Here is a 16,127-nt window from a genome sequence, read left to right on the forward strand (position 1 = left end):
AAAGACTATACAATTCCAACTCATTTTTTTCAAGCTAATAACTATTTTGAAAAAACAACCAACAAAAAACGTTCATGAATGCAATTTTGTTTCTGTGAATAGAGCAACCTATAGTGAACATTTATACCAAGTATCATCTGTTTTTGAATACGAAAAGTATTTTTTATCGATGTTTTTTGTATATGTTTTTAAGCAAAATTCTATCCAAAACCCGAATTTTTTATGTTAAATGTGATATTTAATATTGAAGTGCTTTGAATACGTTGATGAAATTTGGAGGTATGAAACTTTGTTAGGAGTAGAACCAGTTTCCAGCATTGAATGTTAAAAATATGTTCATATTACTCATTAATTAATAATAATTATTAATAAATTAATAGAAAACTATAGAGGGCACTTTTCGACAAGAATATGAGTGTTTTTTTATGTGCGTTATTTTTCCGCTCGAGTTTATTCAATGTACTGTAATATACACTGTTATACTATTTTATTGGAAAGTAATTATTTTTGTGTGAATCTTCTTGGAATTGTTTGAAAGCGTATCCTCTTACTTCTTTTCTTCAGAAAACATCTAATTTAGGTCTTAAAGTGACAAATATACACCTCACACCACCAACCTCCAACACACCAGATGCCCACACACATTTCATATCCTGAACTAACATAGTACAGTATAAGTCAAATTAATTGTTTTAATTTTTTTTTATTGCTGCCTCAAAATATATTATACAATAGTAACAATATCAGAGAGGTAGGTATTGTAATAATTTTTAAATTTAAAAATGTGAAAAAAAACTTAATGTTTATACATACATTACAAATGAAATATATTAACTACTTGGTTATTTTAGTAATGCATACTCAAGTACAGAATATCAGAAATCAATGAATCATGTGTTTAAATGTGGCATTATTAGGCTAATTTGCGTTGACAAAAACATTGATGCCATTGGCCTATACAAAAAATCAAGGCAATTAGACAAAATATTTATATAAACAATTAATACTAAGTAGGCATAAAATAAGTGTATATAAACTTTCCTTAAATAATAACAGTATAGGGCCTTACCAATTTATTCAATACATAATATATGAACTATATTACACAAAAGAAATATAAATGAATTTATAAGGACATAATGATTATCAAAACTAGTCAATATAATTAAATTTTAAACTCATTACCAGCATTATAAATAAAATTTTTAAAAGATGAGAATGCAAGTGAATATCAGATTCTTAGTCCTCATTATACACAATGATTTTCTACTATCACATATTAAAATATAAAACAAACATATAGCCTTTAATGAATTTACATGAAGGTCTATTCAAATAAATTTAAATAAAAGGGTCATAATATGTCTTCGTCTCCAGTTGTTGCAAAGAAGTTAGGATTCCATTCATTTCAACAATAAAAAATATTCAAAATATCCTGCCAGTTTGCGTTCAAGAGTACAACCTGCTTAGTTTTTAATACGAGTACTGCTTTCTATACACATAACTTTGATTTCTGCAAAAAAAAAAAAAAAATCTCTGTAATAATGTACTTTAATTACTGTAATAATCTAGGTATAGATTATGTTGACCGGGCCAGTGAGAGGCGTTCGACTGTACTACCATAAGTCCTCTAGGTGTATACAACTTACTTCTTGTCTACAAAGTGTATAGTAGTATGCTAATAGTACTATTATTAGATTAGGTAGATTGGAGAGATACATCTATTTATAAGAGAGTACTGTATATATGGAACTATCTGTGTTAGCCGCCTTTGTATTTTTAGATATAATACCAATAGGTACTATGTATTGTATGATAAAAAAGAAATATTATAATATCTATCTTTCTCCTTTATATAAATATATTATTTTATCCAAGGGGTTGCAAACACAAGTGTTCACATGTCTTGTTATGTATTGCACCTTTGTCCTGTCTTTATGTTGTCCGTAATGTCACTGCACTAACGGGTGACCGGTAAACGAGCTTCGCTCTTATGGTTATCCATCCATATAAGTTGTTCATCTCTTATGTTTAGAAATTGAAATGGTAAATAAACTGAAACTGAAACTGTGCTTATGTGGTCCAGGTTGACGAGCCAGGAATGATGGTAGTGCCAGTATACCGTGTAGTTTAGCCTCAAGGCAATATACCATGTAGCTGGAGTAGCTTGGACAAATACAGTATGATAAATTTGTGCTGTGAAAGACAAAATTGTAGAATTATAAAGAAAATATTGTAAAATATAACAAGGAAATTATACTATAGTATAATTAATTAAGGGGTAACCGTATAATATATAATTAATAATAATAAATGCAATGGCAATTAGGGCCTAGGTACTATTACAAATAAATTCATATATTATTTTATTATGATAAGGAATGTTTTAGAATGAGAAAAAGCCGTCCCAACCCAGATTTGAACCCAGCTATCAATAAAGCTATAAAACAAAATAGACCATATTGTAGCCGGACTGGGTAGCGTAGACTTACTTGAGGCCTAGGCCTAGTACGATTAGCTAGAAAGAAGGATACATGTCAACCCGTACCCATGCCAACTCGCTCGTACCCAAATTTTGGTTTACTTATATCCAAAATTTTGGCTTACTCGTAACCATCATGGGCTGGCTGCCTAGTAGTAGTAGTAGTAGTAGTAGCCTAGCCTAGCCTAAGGCAGCAGGCCCGGCCCTAGCCTACTACAACTTAAGTCTAGGCCTAGCCTAGGCTAGTACTAGTAGGCCTAGGCCTAGTAGTTAACATCATACATACGCCCTAACCCCCCTAGAGCCTAGTAGTAGCTAACCTACCTAGTACTCTACTAGCTAGGCCTAAGTATTAGCAGTAGTAGTTATTGCATTAGTAGTATTATTGTATTGTAGTATTAGTTGTAGCTGTCCGGTGGTCCTTGGTCACTTGTCTAACTAGCTACGTCTAGGCTAGATCCCCTAGTAGGCCTAGGCTAGGCCTAGTACGTAGTAGTTATTCTTCAACAGTCACACAATTCAGATTCTGCCGCTGATTGCTAGTGAACAGGGGGAGGGAGAGAAAGAGTTAGAAGAACTGAAATGAGCCGTGACGTATAATAAACATCATACAAAATAATAATATAACTAACGAATCCGTATAATATAATAATGTTGTATGTTATAAAGTAAGGTAAATGGGTTTAATATAATACAATTATATTATAATATAATGTATTTTATTAATAATATAATAGTAAATGTTCATAATATAATGCAAAAACCGAATAATATAATACAAAAAGTCAATAATTTGTTACATTTTTCACATAATATATTAGAAATAGATATAATATAATGCTAAAACCAAGTAATATAATGCAAAACGTATAATTCATTACAATACAATATATAATATAAAAAAAAAATGATAAATAATATAATATTTTGAATACTTCAGACAGCTGAGGCTTGCCATATAAGCTGGTGACTTTTTAGGTTTTTTTAGGCTGTACATACCACCATTTCTTATTTTTCTTGCTTCCGAAGCAGGTTTTTTTAATGACAAAGGAAAGAATGTTTTAATCATGTCGTAAATATTCTACACGCATAAGCAATTAATATTACCATACTTATTGTATTGTATCGATTGAATTGCATATTGTATTGTATTGTATATTGTATTGTATTGCGCATTGTGTTGTTTTGCTTGTGTTTTTCTGCCAAGAAAACAATTATCATTGTACTATGTAAGGCCTAACTTAATAAATCGAATCTGAGTCTAATAAGTAACCAAATTAATAACACAACGCTCGTAAATATTAACAAACGAACGTTATAACAACACAAACATCTGTAGCTTCCGTAAATCATACAATACTGTATTATACTCTTTTCCCTTGAAATATTTAGTATTTAGTAGTATATAAAGCCTGTTTTCCTGTCGACGTTATTCGACGCTATCGTCGTTGATTTTCATTTCATTTATTCCACATTTATTTAGTCATCAATTACAGTACATCATAATTACAGTACAACTGAAAACAGGGATCCTGCATAAAAAAGCTGTAGCTTCGTTTTTTTGTAGGACCCTTTTACATAAGAACAAGTATATAGAACTTAAATAAAACGTGTTGTTAATCAGCATATAGTGATAAAAAGTATTTTTTTACCTGTTTTTTTATACATTTATTTTGTTTCTTTAAAATAACCGGTTTATTACCACCATTACAAGTGAATTCTTTCCACAATTTTGGTCCATATATGTGTATAAACTGTTGACTGCAAGTTAGTCTTGTGAAGGGAATTTCGAATTCAGTTTCTGTTCTGAGGTTATGAGTAGGCCTAATACTGTCACAGTAATTAAAAATATTTAAAATGTGATGTGGTAATTCATTGAATTTTACGTTTGCCATAAATCCTATGACGTTTACTTTGTAAATATCATAAACGTTTAATATTTTTAGTTTCTTAAACAGTGGCTCTGAGGCTTGTCTGGATTTAGAGAAGGTAATGCATTTTACAGCTCTCTTTTGGAGTTTTAGTATTACTTCTAACGTGCTCTTGTATGTATTTCCCCATATTAAGTTACCATACTGAAGGTGAGGTAATACTAAGGTGTAATAAAGACTAATACGGACTTTATGAGGAAAGAATTCTCTTACTTTTAAAAGTATACCAGTTGCCCTAGAAATTTTTTTCTAATAAGCTGTATGTGATGTTTCCAGTTAAGATTTTCGTTTAAAATTACACCTAGAAATGTCACATTTTCTTTTCTATGTAATAACACATTATTCATTTTGATTTTAAACTGGTTTTTGTCAAAGTACTTTTGGTTAGTTCTAAAAGCAACGTAATTAGTTTTGCTGACATTCAGTAACAGCTTATTTGCTTTAAGCCATACGTTTATTTTTTCTAGTTCAATATTCATAGTATGGTTTAACATTGTAGGGTCATCTCCCCTTGTTATACAAGTTGTGTCGTCAGCGAAACTAATTATATCTATTTTACTACTTGCTCGATTTATATCATTGATGTAAATCAAAAACAAAAGTGGTCCTAAAACAGAGCCCTGTGGCACCCCTATATTGGTGTCTTTTAAACATGATGATCTACCATTGGCATAAACATATTGTTTGCGGCCACTTAAATAGTTTCTAAACCACATTAAAACGATGCCTCTTATACCATAATGCGCCAATTTGCTTAACAGAATACTGTGATCGATAATGTCAAACGCTTTTGACAAATCCATAAAGGTAGTAAGTGCATATTCCTTTTTTTCAAATGCATTTAATATTCTATGGACCAAGTCGATCATAGCATGAGAAGTTGAGTGTTTGTTTCTAAATCCATATTGATTGTTGCTTAACACTTTAAATTTTGTAAGATAATTGTATAATTGATTATGAATAATCTTTTCAAAAACTTTCGAAAAAATGGGTAACAGCGATATGGGACGATAGTTTGAGGCCAAATGGCGGTCCCCTTTTTTATGTATAGGAACTACTTTGGAAATTTTCAACTTCCCTGGTATCAGTCCAGTTTGAAGTGATAAATTAAAAATATATGTCAGCGGCTTTAAAATGTTGTATTTTACTTCCTTTACAACTTTTGCTGAAATGTCATCAAATCCGGGGCTTTGTTTGAATCGAGAGATTCAATAACTTTTAGTACCTCATCTTTTTTTTTCTTAAATTCTTTATACGCATTTTTGTTTTTTACAGTAGGGTGTTTTATGAACCTTTTATACAGTACATGCTTTCTTTTACTAGACCTTAGTAACCCAGAACTCATACAGGGCTGCTTGAATTTGTCATACTGTTTTGATGACTTTACAGTTTTTTTAAGGTGTTTGTTATATAGAAACTTAAAATTATCCAGAAAATCATTATAAGCGATTTCTGGATCAGTCGCTTCCTATACTCCAAGCCACTCTGCACTTAACAAATCATTATTTAGTTTCATAATATTTCTATTGTTAACTATATACGTGTCACATGAGACTGAGGTGCATTTATTCATGTGCGTGTTTACGTGGGAAGTCGAAGCAGAGTGAGTTATTTGATATACTGGTAAATGGTCGGAAATGTCCGAGATTAGTATGCCAGATAGAACTTTTTCGGAAATTGTATTTGAAAATATGTTGTCAATTAGTGTTACTGACTGATCTTGTATTCTAGTTGGTCTAGATATAGATGGATAAAACGAGTGAGACATCATTATTTTAATAAAATCATTTACATCACTGCATGTTACATGTTTAAGCAGATTGATATTAAAATCTCCCATGATATAACATGGTTTACCTTCTTTGTCTATAGCAGTGAGGACATCTTCAAGTGAATCATTAAAAACATCTATTTTCATGTCTGGTGGTCTGTAGACAGTACCAACAATTGCATTTTTACACCTTTTTTCAATTATCTCAATAAACAGACATTCACAGAAATTAATTTTCAAATCGGTTCTTGTTTTGACCTCTATAGTATTTGAAATAAACAAGCCAACACCACCTCCTTTTCGATTTTCCCTGTCTAGAGCATGGAAATCGTAGTTTGGTAAGTATGGTCTAGGTGATGTTTCTTTAAGCCATGTTTCTGATATGCCAATTATAGTGAATGGGTGTTTAATGCCGTTTAAACAAGTAATTAATTCATCTAAGTGTTTGTTAATACTTCTGATATTATAGTGTAAAAATGAGTAGCTGATATTATTTATTTGGTAAGGTAAGGTAATGTAACTTTGTAGACACTACCACCATTACCATCTTGCAAGCTTATCTCCTCGTAGTAACTGAAAAAAAAAAATACACAACATTCTTTTGATTATAATTTAGGTATTTATTTTTATTCTAGTTAATATTATTAATATTATGTATCTATAAGTATGGTAGCATTTGATTAATTTAAAAATACAATACAATGCAGTAATTTATAGGCGGCCTGTCCTACTAGATAGTATAGAGTAGTGGTGTAAACATTTAAAAAAAAAGCGATTACACATTCTATATCCGTAATTGCTGTAAGCTTCTCAACAACTAACTAGGGGCCTAGGCGAGGGGCTTGCCGAGTGACAACATATTTTATTTATAGCTACAGTAGGCCTGTACTTTTTATAAATCAAAATAAAGTGTCTGCCATGATATATCTAGGCTACCTAGGCCTATATTTGTGTAAAATTAAAACTTTTTGTAATTTTACTTATTTTTATTCAAACAAAGTATAGGCCTAGGCCTAACTGTATTTAATAATTACTTCAATTTTGTTAAGTCGCCGTCGTAGCAGACTGCAAAAGAAGCGCGACTTTCTTGAGGCCTAGGCTACATTACATACTCTATCTTCCTACTACCACCTATTTATACTAGAGGTCTTCTACACAAGAGACCGACCGCTGGGTAGTCTAGTACTAGTCTAGTACTAGTATAGTATGCCTACCACCTAAGAGGCTAAGTTGATCTAGGCCTAGTCTAGAGGATATAGGCCTAGGCCTATGCAAATTTAAACAAAATTAATATCCTTCAGATCACTTAAAAGTAACATACAAGTAAAGTTCAGTTTATTATCCTAACTCAAAAGCTATGATTTATAAAAATACCTTTCCAGCATCACGAATTTTTTTTTTTATGACTGAGCTGCACATGTGCTATATATCATCTCAAGAAACACGTGACCCCCTCTAAATTTAACGGAAGTTAACGGAGTATTTCGAGCGTTGAATACAAACTCCACGAAAAAGTTTGCGTTATTTAACGTTTACCATTCGAATACAAAAAGTACTCAACGGATTTTCCGTTGAGCACAAAAGAAAAGTTCCAATTCGAATACAAGAAATGCCGGTATACAAAATCGTATCTGCTAGAATGGCAATAATCTATCTCCTGACCAATCAGAGATTCGGTCTTATGATATTTATCACGTTAGCAGATCTGATGTTCCACTATCGAAGAATGCATCGTTCCTGCAGTACAATTGCTGAAATATGCAGACAAAACAACAGTTTGTATGCGTAGAACATTATTAGCAAATCTACAAATAAATACAGCCCTAACCCGGCTTAGCTCAGAAAACGGAAATGTGGCTTAGCTTACCTTGTTTACTGAAAGTTAGGCCCCTGGTTAAATATTGACTACGATTATGACCGTATTTAATTTTTAGCATGAACAATAATGTATTCTGTGTGTGTGCTGTGAAACCTAAAAAGCTAGGCAATGCGTATGTACAGTAGGTAGAGTAGAATAGTTTCATGTAGCGTCTAAACCTGCATATGTACAGAGTACAGCTTAAATTTCGCGCGCAAGACGATTATTTTTTGTCGGTTTGCGCGTGTATGGATGGATGATGCGTTGCGCATACGTCTTTGCGTTACGTCCTAGTGAGAACTAAGCGCCTGACATTTTCTAGGCATAAATCCAGCTTGATTTGTGTTAAATCGATACTAAAAAGCAGGGCCGTAGCCAGGATCTGTCAAGGGGGGTTCGGACAATAAGTATTTGGGTCACTGCGCCGCGGGTGGGGTCTGAAGCGAATTTAGTGACACCCCTTGATGGCCGGAAATGGTACTCTCGTACATAACATTCATGATAAATGGCACCTCTAATTGGCCGGAAAAACACTCTCATGCAGCATGCTACGTTGAACAAAACGATCGTACTTTTTTCCTCCTCCTCACGATAACATTTGTTGCCGCCGTATGTTAGATGCGCGCGCTCTGTGTGCGGAACCACCGCCGATGTTTGATCATTTACTCGGTATTTTGTTTTGCGTTCAAGTTACAAGCCCCCCAAAAAAAGCACAATTTGGATGAGAAGGCAAATTCAATGCTTATTATAGCCAGGGGTGGACCCAGGGGTGTTTCCCTTGTGGCCCGGGCAACAGCCTTAATTTCATACTAAATGTTGTTTCTGCCACTAAATTAAAATTGAGTTCCATTTCATCGTATACAATATCCATCCGGACCCGGAACTTGATAGGCTTAGTCATAAAGTAGTTACAGAGTTGCAGGGCATTTTATTATTACCTCCGCCAAGGAGGTTATGTTTTCACCCCTGTATGTTTGTGTGATTTTGTGTGTGTGTCTGTGAACAGCCTGGAGGCCACAGTTTTTATCCGATTCTCACCAAATTTGGCAACAATGATCTATGCCCCAAAAGCTCGAACGTGTTCGAATTTGAGGGAAAAAGGTCATAGGTCAAGGTCACAACTAACAAAAAACTATTTTACTGCCTAGAGACCACAGTTTTTATCCGATTCTCACCAAACTTAGCCACAATGATCAATGACACATCATATAATTGTGGTTAATTTTGAAGGGTCAGGGTCAAAGATCAAGGTCCACAAAAAACAAAAAAAATAAAATAAAAAAATAATTAAAAAAAAAAAACCTCAGTGGGACTTGAACCAGCGATCTCAACTGTGAGAGGCTGGATACATAACCATTACACCACACTGTCATCCACAACTTTGTAGTGTGCAGTCAACATATTTACACTTAGAACTAATAAATTTTATAGTAGGCGGAGGTTTGTACTCTCGGAGTACCCTCTAGTTGTTGATTGTTTTGATATTAGCCTATAATTGTTAAAACGACCTTCACAACCAAAATATTTCTTTTCATTTTAAATGGAACGCTACAAACATAATCCTCTGCTTCATCAGAGCATGAATACCTAATAACCAGATAAGAACGTATCTTTGTTACGTTTTACTATCAATCCATTTTCATATCACGCAATCCATTTTTCAACAATATATAGTAGTACTGTATAACAATAACATTTTGATTGAATGGTGAGGGATTAATTACAGTTTGACTTTGAATAAACCATTGGTAATTTACTGAAAATCCAAAATGAATTTGTGTTATAATACAAACAATATTATTCAATCAAAGAAACGCTCTAACTACACATGAGAAATAGATGTCGGTCGATAAACTTCTGACGACGACTAAAACAACGACAATCAGCTAAATGTTAGTGATTTTATTTCATCTCTGGCTTGTTACATTTTTCATGACACATTACCGGACTTCCCCCTCCTCTCGCAATGAACGACAGTACAGATCTTCCCTATCTAGGCTCGTGTATGTAGCATACTACGTTATTCACAAATTACCCACGCATAGCAGTGTTACTCTAGAGCCATCACAGATTACCTCTAATGGATCAATCATTCATACATGAATTTTTAGGCCAAATCATAATTGTGCGTATTCTGTATTTCCGATGCGTGTAGTACCATATTTATCTTCATTTCCGTACGTTCGTAAATATTAGGCCGAATTTCCGTAGTAATTTATAGACGTTCCGAAATTTGAACCGTGTTATACCGGTAGCAGAGCAAAGTTTGCTTCTTTCTGCAAATGTCCTATCATTCTTTTCTATGTTTTATTTGGAGTGTGGTTTAAAACAACACTTTTGTAAAGTTTATAGTGGATAAATAAAAATGAATTTTTGGAAATGGTGGTTTTAACATCTGACTTTATTTAGCATTTTTAAATGAATTAAAATTCCAAATTATACAATTTAACCTTTTGCTCAATATATTTATAGCAACAGCTTCATATTTTTTGTATAACTTTTTAAAATTATTAATTGATAATTAATTTACATTAATTGAGTACAGTTATTAGAATGTATTACCGTACCAAAAGTACCTTCATCGGGGACCTCCCCGTGACGTGCGCATTGAACGAAAAAAAAATTATCATGAATTTTACGTGCGAGAGTACCATTTGCGGCCATCAGGGGTGTCATTTAACAATTTTCTTGCTCAAATACTCAGTGTCTACAGCCCTGGAGTCTTTGGGCAACCCTCTTAAAATAGTCCTGCGACCGCCCCTGATAGCTCTATCTATATTTATTTACAGCAATTTGTTGAGGAAACTAAATATATCAATGTAAATAGGTGGTATTGATACAGTTGAGTAGGCCTACGTATCGGCTGGTGGTCTAGAAAAAAATAATCGAATGCTATAGGTGTAAACTACAGTACATGATACCATAGATATTATAGTGTAATATATTAAATTCACTATAATCCACTATACTTCATAGCCACACATACATATTGTAGGTAACCGCAGCGTTCCATTTTTTGATGTACGTCGGAAGGCTATATATGCATGCTGACTGCCAGTGATCGAAACAATAGGTACGCGGTTGTCTAGCGGTGTCCTTTGTACGATTCGTTCGTGCCCACGTCAATATCATGTTACATCCTGGGACCAAAAATTCGTATATTTGTTTAACAATAAGGTATGAGTTATTCACGAACGAGTTAACGAATTTTTTCAATTTACAAATAACCTTTTGTATTGTGGGGCACGTATTTGGAGGATTTTCAGAGATGAGGGTGGTGAGGTATTAGGGATGTCGGGGATGGGGGTTCGCAGTCGGTTAAGGGGGGGGGGGGGTCGCTGTAAAGGGGGGTTCGCCCGAACCATAAACCCCCCCCCCCCCTGACTACGGGCCTGAAAAGTGTACAATTTTCTTGCTATCGGTAACAATTGTTTCCAAATTCAATTGTCACAGCCTACCAACATTACGTATGTAGTGGTTGAATGACCTCTTTATAAAACTGTTACAAAATACAGCATTCGTAGTTGAATTAGTTTCCCCGACACGCTTGACAGATTGCTGTAAAGAACTTTGACGTTTTGTTCCTTCGAGAGAAGTAACGTTAATCACAAAATACTTAGTGTTGTCTTAAATGACTTAAAGTGAAATTATGATGTATGATTTAGCCTTCAAGTGGCAAATTGAAAGTATAGTGGCTACGCATAGCAATGCTCGTGGCGAGTATTTTGTTTCGTTATAATAGCCAAGTATTTAGAAAACAAATATCGACAAGTGAAATACACATTTCGGCAGATTCCTGAAAAAAACAAAAAAGTACAACGATCTTTTTAAAAGCTTAGTTTCCTTTCATTTTTCATTAATTGTTGTAATGTACAGCGCTTTGTAAATAAAACATTATAAAAATGTTATATTTCTATAAAGATTGGCTTAATTGTCACAGTATCACACTTAAAATTATTTTTAATCAATGATATAATTATAGTCTGGGCTATAGGCCTATAGATCAAAATAATTATTTTATGTTTTATTACCTGGACGAAAAAATAAATTTAACTCATGAATATTTCATACTTCTGTTAGTTGAGCATACAAATCTGCAGGTAACGAACCTTGTAATCATACAATCTGTCCGTACATCCATATGGGCTGTACCGTTACTACTTTACCAGCAACGCGAACGTGTAAAAAAAGTTTTCTAATTAGAGAGGGCGGCAAACTAAAATTACTTTATGTCATAACAGTTATATCTCTTTAAGGTCTGTCTACACTATCAAACTTTATGTGACAAAAAAATGTGATGTGCCCATTATGGACATGATGATGTCATATTTATTTATTATTTTATTCATCATACCATATTTGGGCATATCACACTTTTTTGTCACATAAAGTTTGATAGTGTAGATAGAGCTTTATATTGTATTTCACTTCATACAGTATAAACATTGACAATTCCACAATATTTTGAATTAATATCCGATTTTAAATTATTTAGAATAATAAATTAGGTTGTTCACAGCTCAAAGAATGAAAATATAAATGACTAACTTTTGTATGCAATAATTTAATTATTGTTTGAGAATTTTGAAAAATGAATTCATGATCAAATGCACTGGCAATATAATAATCTTCTCTACAAAGTTTCAAAATAAAAAGTCACATAAAAAGTCAGCCTGTAAGCCTATATCGACAACAATAAGCTGCTCATATAAATCATCACTGTAAAACCAGTGTAAAATACATAATTTTATGCTAATAAAGTATGATTATATTTCATAAATGCTATGATTTAGTTGTTGCTTCATTGGAAAGGGGAAAATTTAAATAAAAATTATCCATAACCTGATGTTTTTTTTTTTAGACAACTACTCTTTGATGAGATAAATTCAAAAGTATATATATAAATCTTAAGTATTGTACACCCTCCATACCATGACCAGATTGTCTGTTCAGTTTATTGTAAGTATACCCTTCTTTTACTAAAACAATTAAGTAAAAATTATGAGTTTATTAATAATTCAGAAACTAATTTTGGCTCAAGGTGGGTCCAGAATAATTTTTGTTATTCTATTCATTTACTAAATCTTCCAGGTTGATACTCTCATCGTATTCGATCTTTCTTTTGGATCTCTTTCCTAAAAGTTCGCTTCGGTTCTCCGGTGCATGTCCTTTGGGAATGGCCACTTTGACACCCAAGTGCTCCTCCGAGATGATTGTTCCGGCTGGTATATCCTTTGCTGCAACAACACTTTTCCCCAACTAATAAAATAAGAAACACAATAATGGTGAGGTTGTTAATTTATATGATTCAAGTAAAACAAAACTTTCGTTTTCTTGGACTGTGATATCTTTGCTTATAAGCATCCTAGTCATAGGATACAACCTATTATATGTGGTCTAATGGGTAAGATTCCATGCTATTGATCTGAAGATCCTGACCAAGGTTTGCACAACATACAATATTTTGCTAATGCTGATTTAATATTTTATTATGTGATTAATTTAGGCCGATTTTCCACAAAGACTTACTTTGTTGTACGTTGGCAGTTCACATTCTCTCATCTCCTTCACGAGTGACCCAAACGAACGTTCTACAATTCGGATTTGTTTGATGAGGTCAGCCAACTCATCAGGTTCTAAAAAAAGTGTGAATATTTGTTCAAATTACTTTATTATTTGTATATATTCTTACCGGTTACCCCGGTGTACTAGTACATCACAGCCACTGATCATAACAATTTAATTCAACCATGTGCGACTATACTATATACAATACAAATGGGTATAGGAAGATGATGATGATGAAAAATGTTCTACAATGCAGATAATCAAACAAATCACCATGACGTGACGTAAGATAGTTACCTAGAGAGGCTTCGTGATCATTTCCCTTCCATGATTTGTCCATCGTTATGTGTCTCTCTACGACCTTTGCTCCCATGGCAACAGCTGCGATTGTTATGGTCATACCACTTTCATGACCTGAATAGCCCACAGGAATGTCTGGAAATTCTTTACGATAAACCTATTACACAAGAAAATTTGCATCGATAAAGTTATGTGTGTTAATGCTTTTTGGAATTCTACTGTAGTGTCTGCATTCAGTGACAAAACAACCCAAAAAGTTTAAAACCCTACAATGTTGAATTTAAGACATAAGAGAGAAGTGAGATTATGTTAGCAAAAGAAATGTGTTTTTCTACACCAAAATTGTTGGCTAGTAGTAGAATCAAGTTAAATAATATATAATTTTAAATTGGAGTTTGCACCATTGTGGACTGAAAACTGCATTAGTGTGTAATAATAATATTTAAAATATAATATAATTGTTCATACATCCATTGTTCGCAGATGTACATCTTCAGGAGCCAAAGGATAAGCACTGGTACACTGAAGAAAACAGAAGTTTTCGTTGAAAGGTTTCACGGTTTTGTATACCTGAAAAAAAAAGATAGCATACATTATGTGAAATTATGCCGTTACAGTTAAGATTACACCTTTTATTTGGAATGCTACTTAATAGGGGTGTCTCCTGAAAAGGGAACACTGTAGCTGTAGCTGTAAATCATTGAATTTGTTTGCTTGACAGGAAAGTGTCCCCTTAAAGATATATTGTCCCCCAAAAACATGAAAAATTAAGATTAATTAAATCAGACTTTTAATACATTATTTTGTAGTTTTAATAAAGTTAATCACTTCCGTAGAAAAAAAAAAAAAAATAATGTTCTCACTTATAAAATGACAAAATAAATGCTTAAATTCAACCAATTACAGTTTTTTCAGGTAAATACATTTTTTTTCGATCCAATTTTTGGTCAAAGTAGATAACTATTAGGTGACATTAAAATGGCATATTCAACAACAATTTTGTTAAGAATTATTATTGCAGGGGGAAATACATCTTTAATACTAAATAAGGATGTCTCATGAATAGAGGATGGCTGTAGTGTTCAAACTCACTTTTCTACCTCCAATTATAGAAAATATTGAATTAGTTATATAATTACTTTCTTCATAGTTTCAAGCGTTTGCATTCCTGATGATATTATCATTGGACGGCCCATCTTAGCAGACTTAGCAAGGAATTTTAAATTATTTGTATCGCCAGAACCGATCTTGAAAAATGGTACATTAAGCTCATCGAGGAATTCTTGTGCAGCCTTTAAAAAAAAAGAAAATATTATTTGTTAATATAAAGAGGACAAGGTTGGCTAATTGTATATAGGCCTAGTAGTACAGTTTCAATGAATTTGGTATTTACTCCATAGGTTTAAATTAATTATTGATAGGTAAAAATATAGAATTTCATTATTTTTCCTAAAATCATAAATTTGGTATTTATATATTACTTCATCCATGCCAGATGCTGTAAAAAATATTCCAAGTTCTTCGGCATATGCCTTCAATTGCCTGTACTGGTCATGACTGAACTCCAAGTACCGTTTGTGTTCCCCATAAGTTTTCCCCCAGGAATGTTTAGAAGTGTATGGCTTAGCTAATGCTGCCTTGTTGAATTTAAAGTCCAACTCGCTTTTCTGGAACTTGGCACAGTCTGCTCCTGCTTCCTGGAATAAAATGTAGATAAAAAATAATGAACATCATTAATTTGATAATTAATATAATTTGTTGTAGCCTAGATCTTAATTGAATACATTACCAAATGTGACTGTCACTGTTAGATTAGCCTACTACTTCTAGCTAAGCTAGGCATAGTTAAGACCGGGCAACTTCACAGCATATCACCACTGGGAGCCGGCGGTGTTTTGAGTGCCAATTATCTCATGGACAGAGCAGAGAGGTGGTGCCTACCTTTGCGACTTTGATTAACTTTTTTGCAGTTTCAATATCACCTTGGTGATTCTGACCAATTTCTGCGATGATAAAACAAGGATTATCACCACCAATTTTACGACCAGGTGCTAACTCAAATTCAAGAGGCATTATTACTTAGTTTATAAAACCGGTGGTGCGTTTGCTTGGGTTGGTTGGCGACGTGGTGGTAAATGTAGTGCTGAACCGCAGTTTATATTTTAATCATAACCAATGCCGGTATACAAAATCGTATCTGCTAGAATGGCAATAATC

General features: G+C 33.3%; 1 protein-coding gene across 1 annotated transcript; it reads right to left on the bottom strand.

Moving 5' to 3' along the window:
- Positions 1–12,477: 12,477 nt before the first annotated feature.
- LOC144838765 (N-acetylneuraminate-9-phosphate synthase-like) lies at positions 12,478–16,120 on the bottom strand. The gene is made up of 7 exons (XM_078694238.1): positions 15,852–16,120; positions 15,392–15,607; positions 15,050–15,202; positions 14,379–14,480; positions 13,908–14,067; positions 13,572–13,678; positions 12,478–13,301 (listed from the first exon to the last, which is right to left on the bottom strand). The coding sequence occupies exons 1-7, from the start codon at positions 15,981–15,983 to the stop codon at positions 13,110–13,112; spliced, it is 1,062 nt and encodes a 353-aa protein (XP_078550364.1). The 5' UTR covers positions 15,984–16,120; the 3' UTR covers positions 12,478–13,109.
- Between the last annotated feature and the right edge of the window lie 7 nt (positions 16,121–16,127).

The sequence above is a fragment of the Antedon bifida genome, chromosome 3, assembly GCF_963402885.1.
Source record: "Antedon bifida chromosome 3, ecAntBifi1.1, whole genome shotgun sequence".
NCBI classification, from domain to species: domain Eukaryota; kingdom Metazoa; phylum Echinodermata; class Crinoidea; order Comatulida; family Antedonidae; genus Antedon; species Antedon bifida.

Excerpts from the sequence above, each read along its gene's own strand:
- LOC144838765 (XM_078694238.1), bottom strand. The coding sequence starts at position 15,983 with ATGCCTCTTGAATTTGAGTTAGCACCTGGTCGTAAAATTGGTGGTGAT. Across the intron at positions 15,203-15,391 it reads CAGCATCTGGCATGGATGAA|GCTGCACAAGAATTCCTCGA; the intron begins GTAATATATAAA and ends TTTTTTTTAAAG. Across the intron at positions 14,068-14,378 it reads TACATCTGCGAACAATGGAT|GTTTATCGTAAAGAATTTCC; the intron begins GTATGAACAATT and ends CTTGTGTAATAG.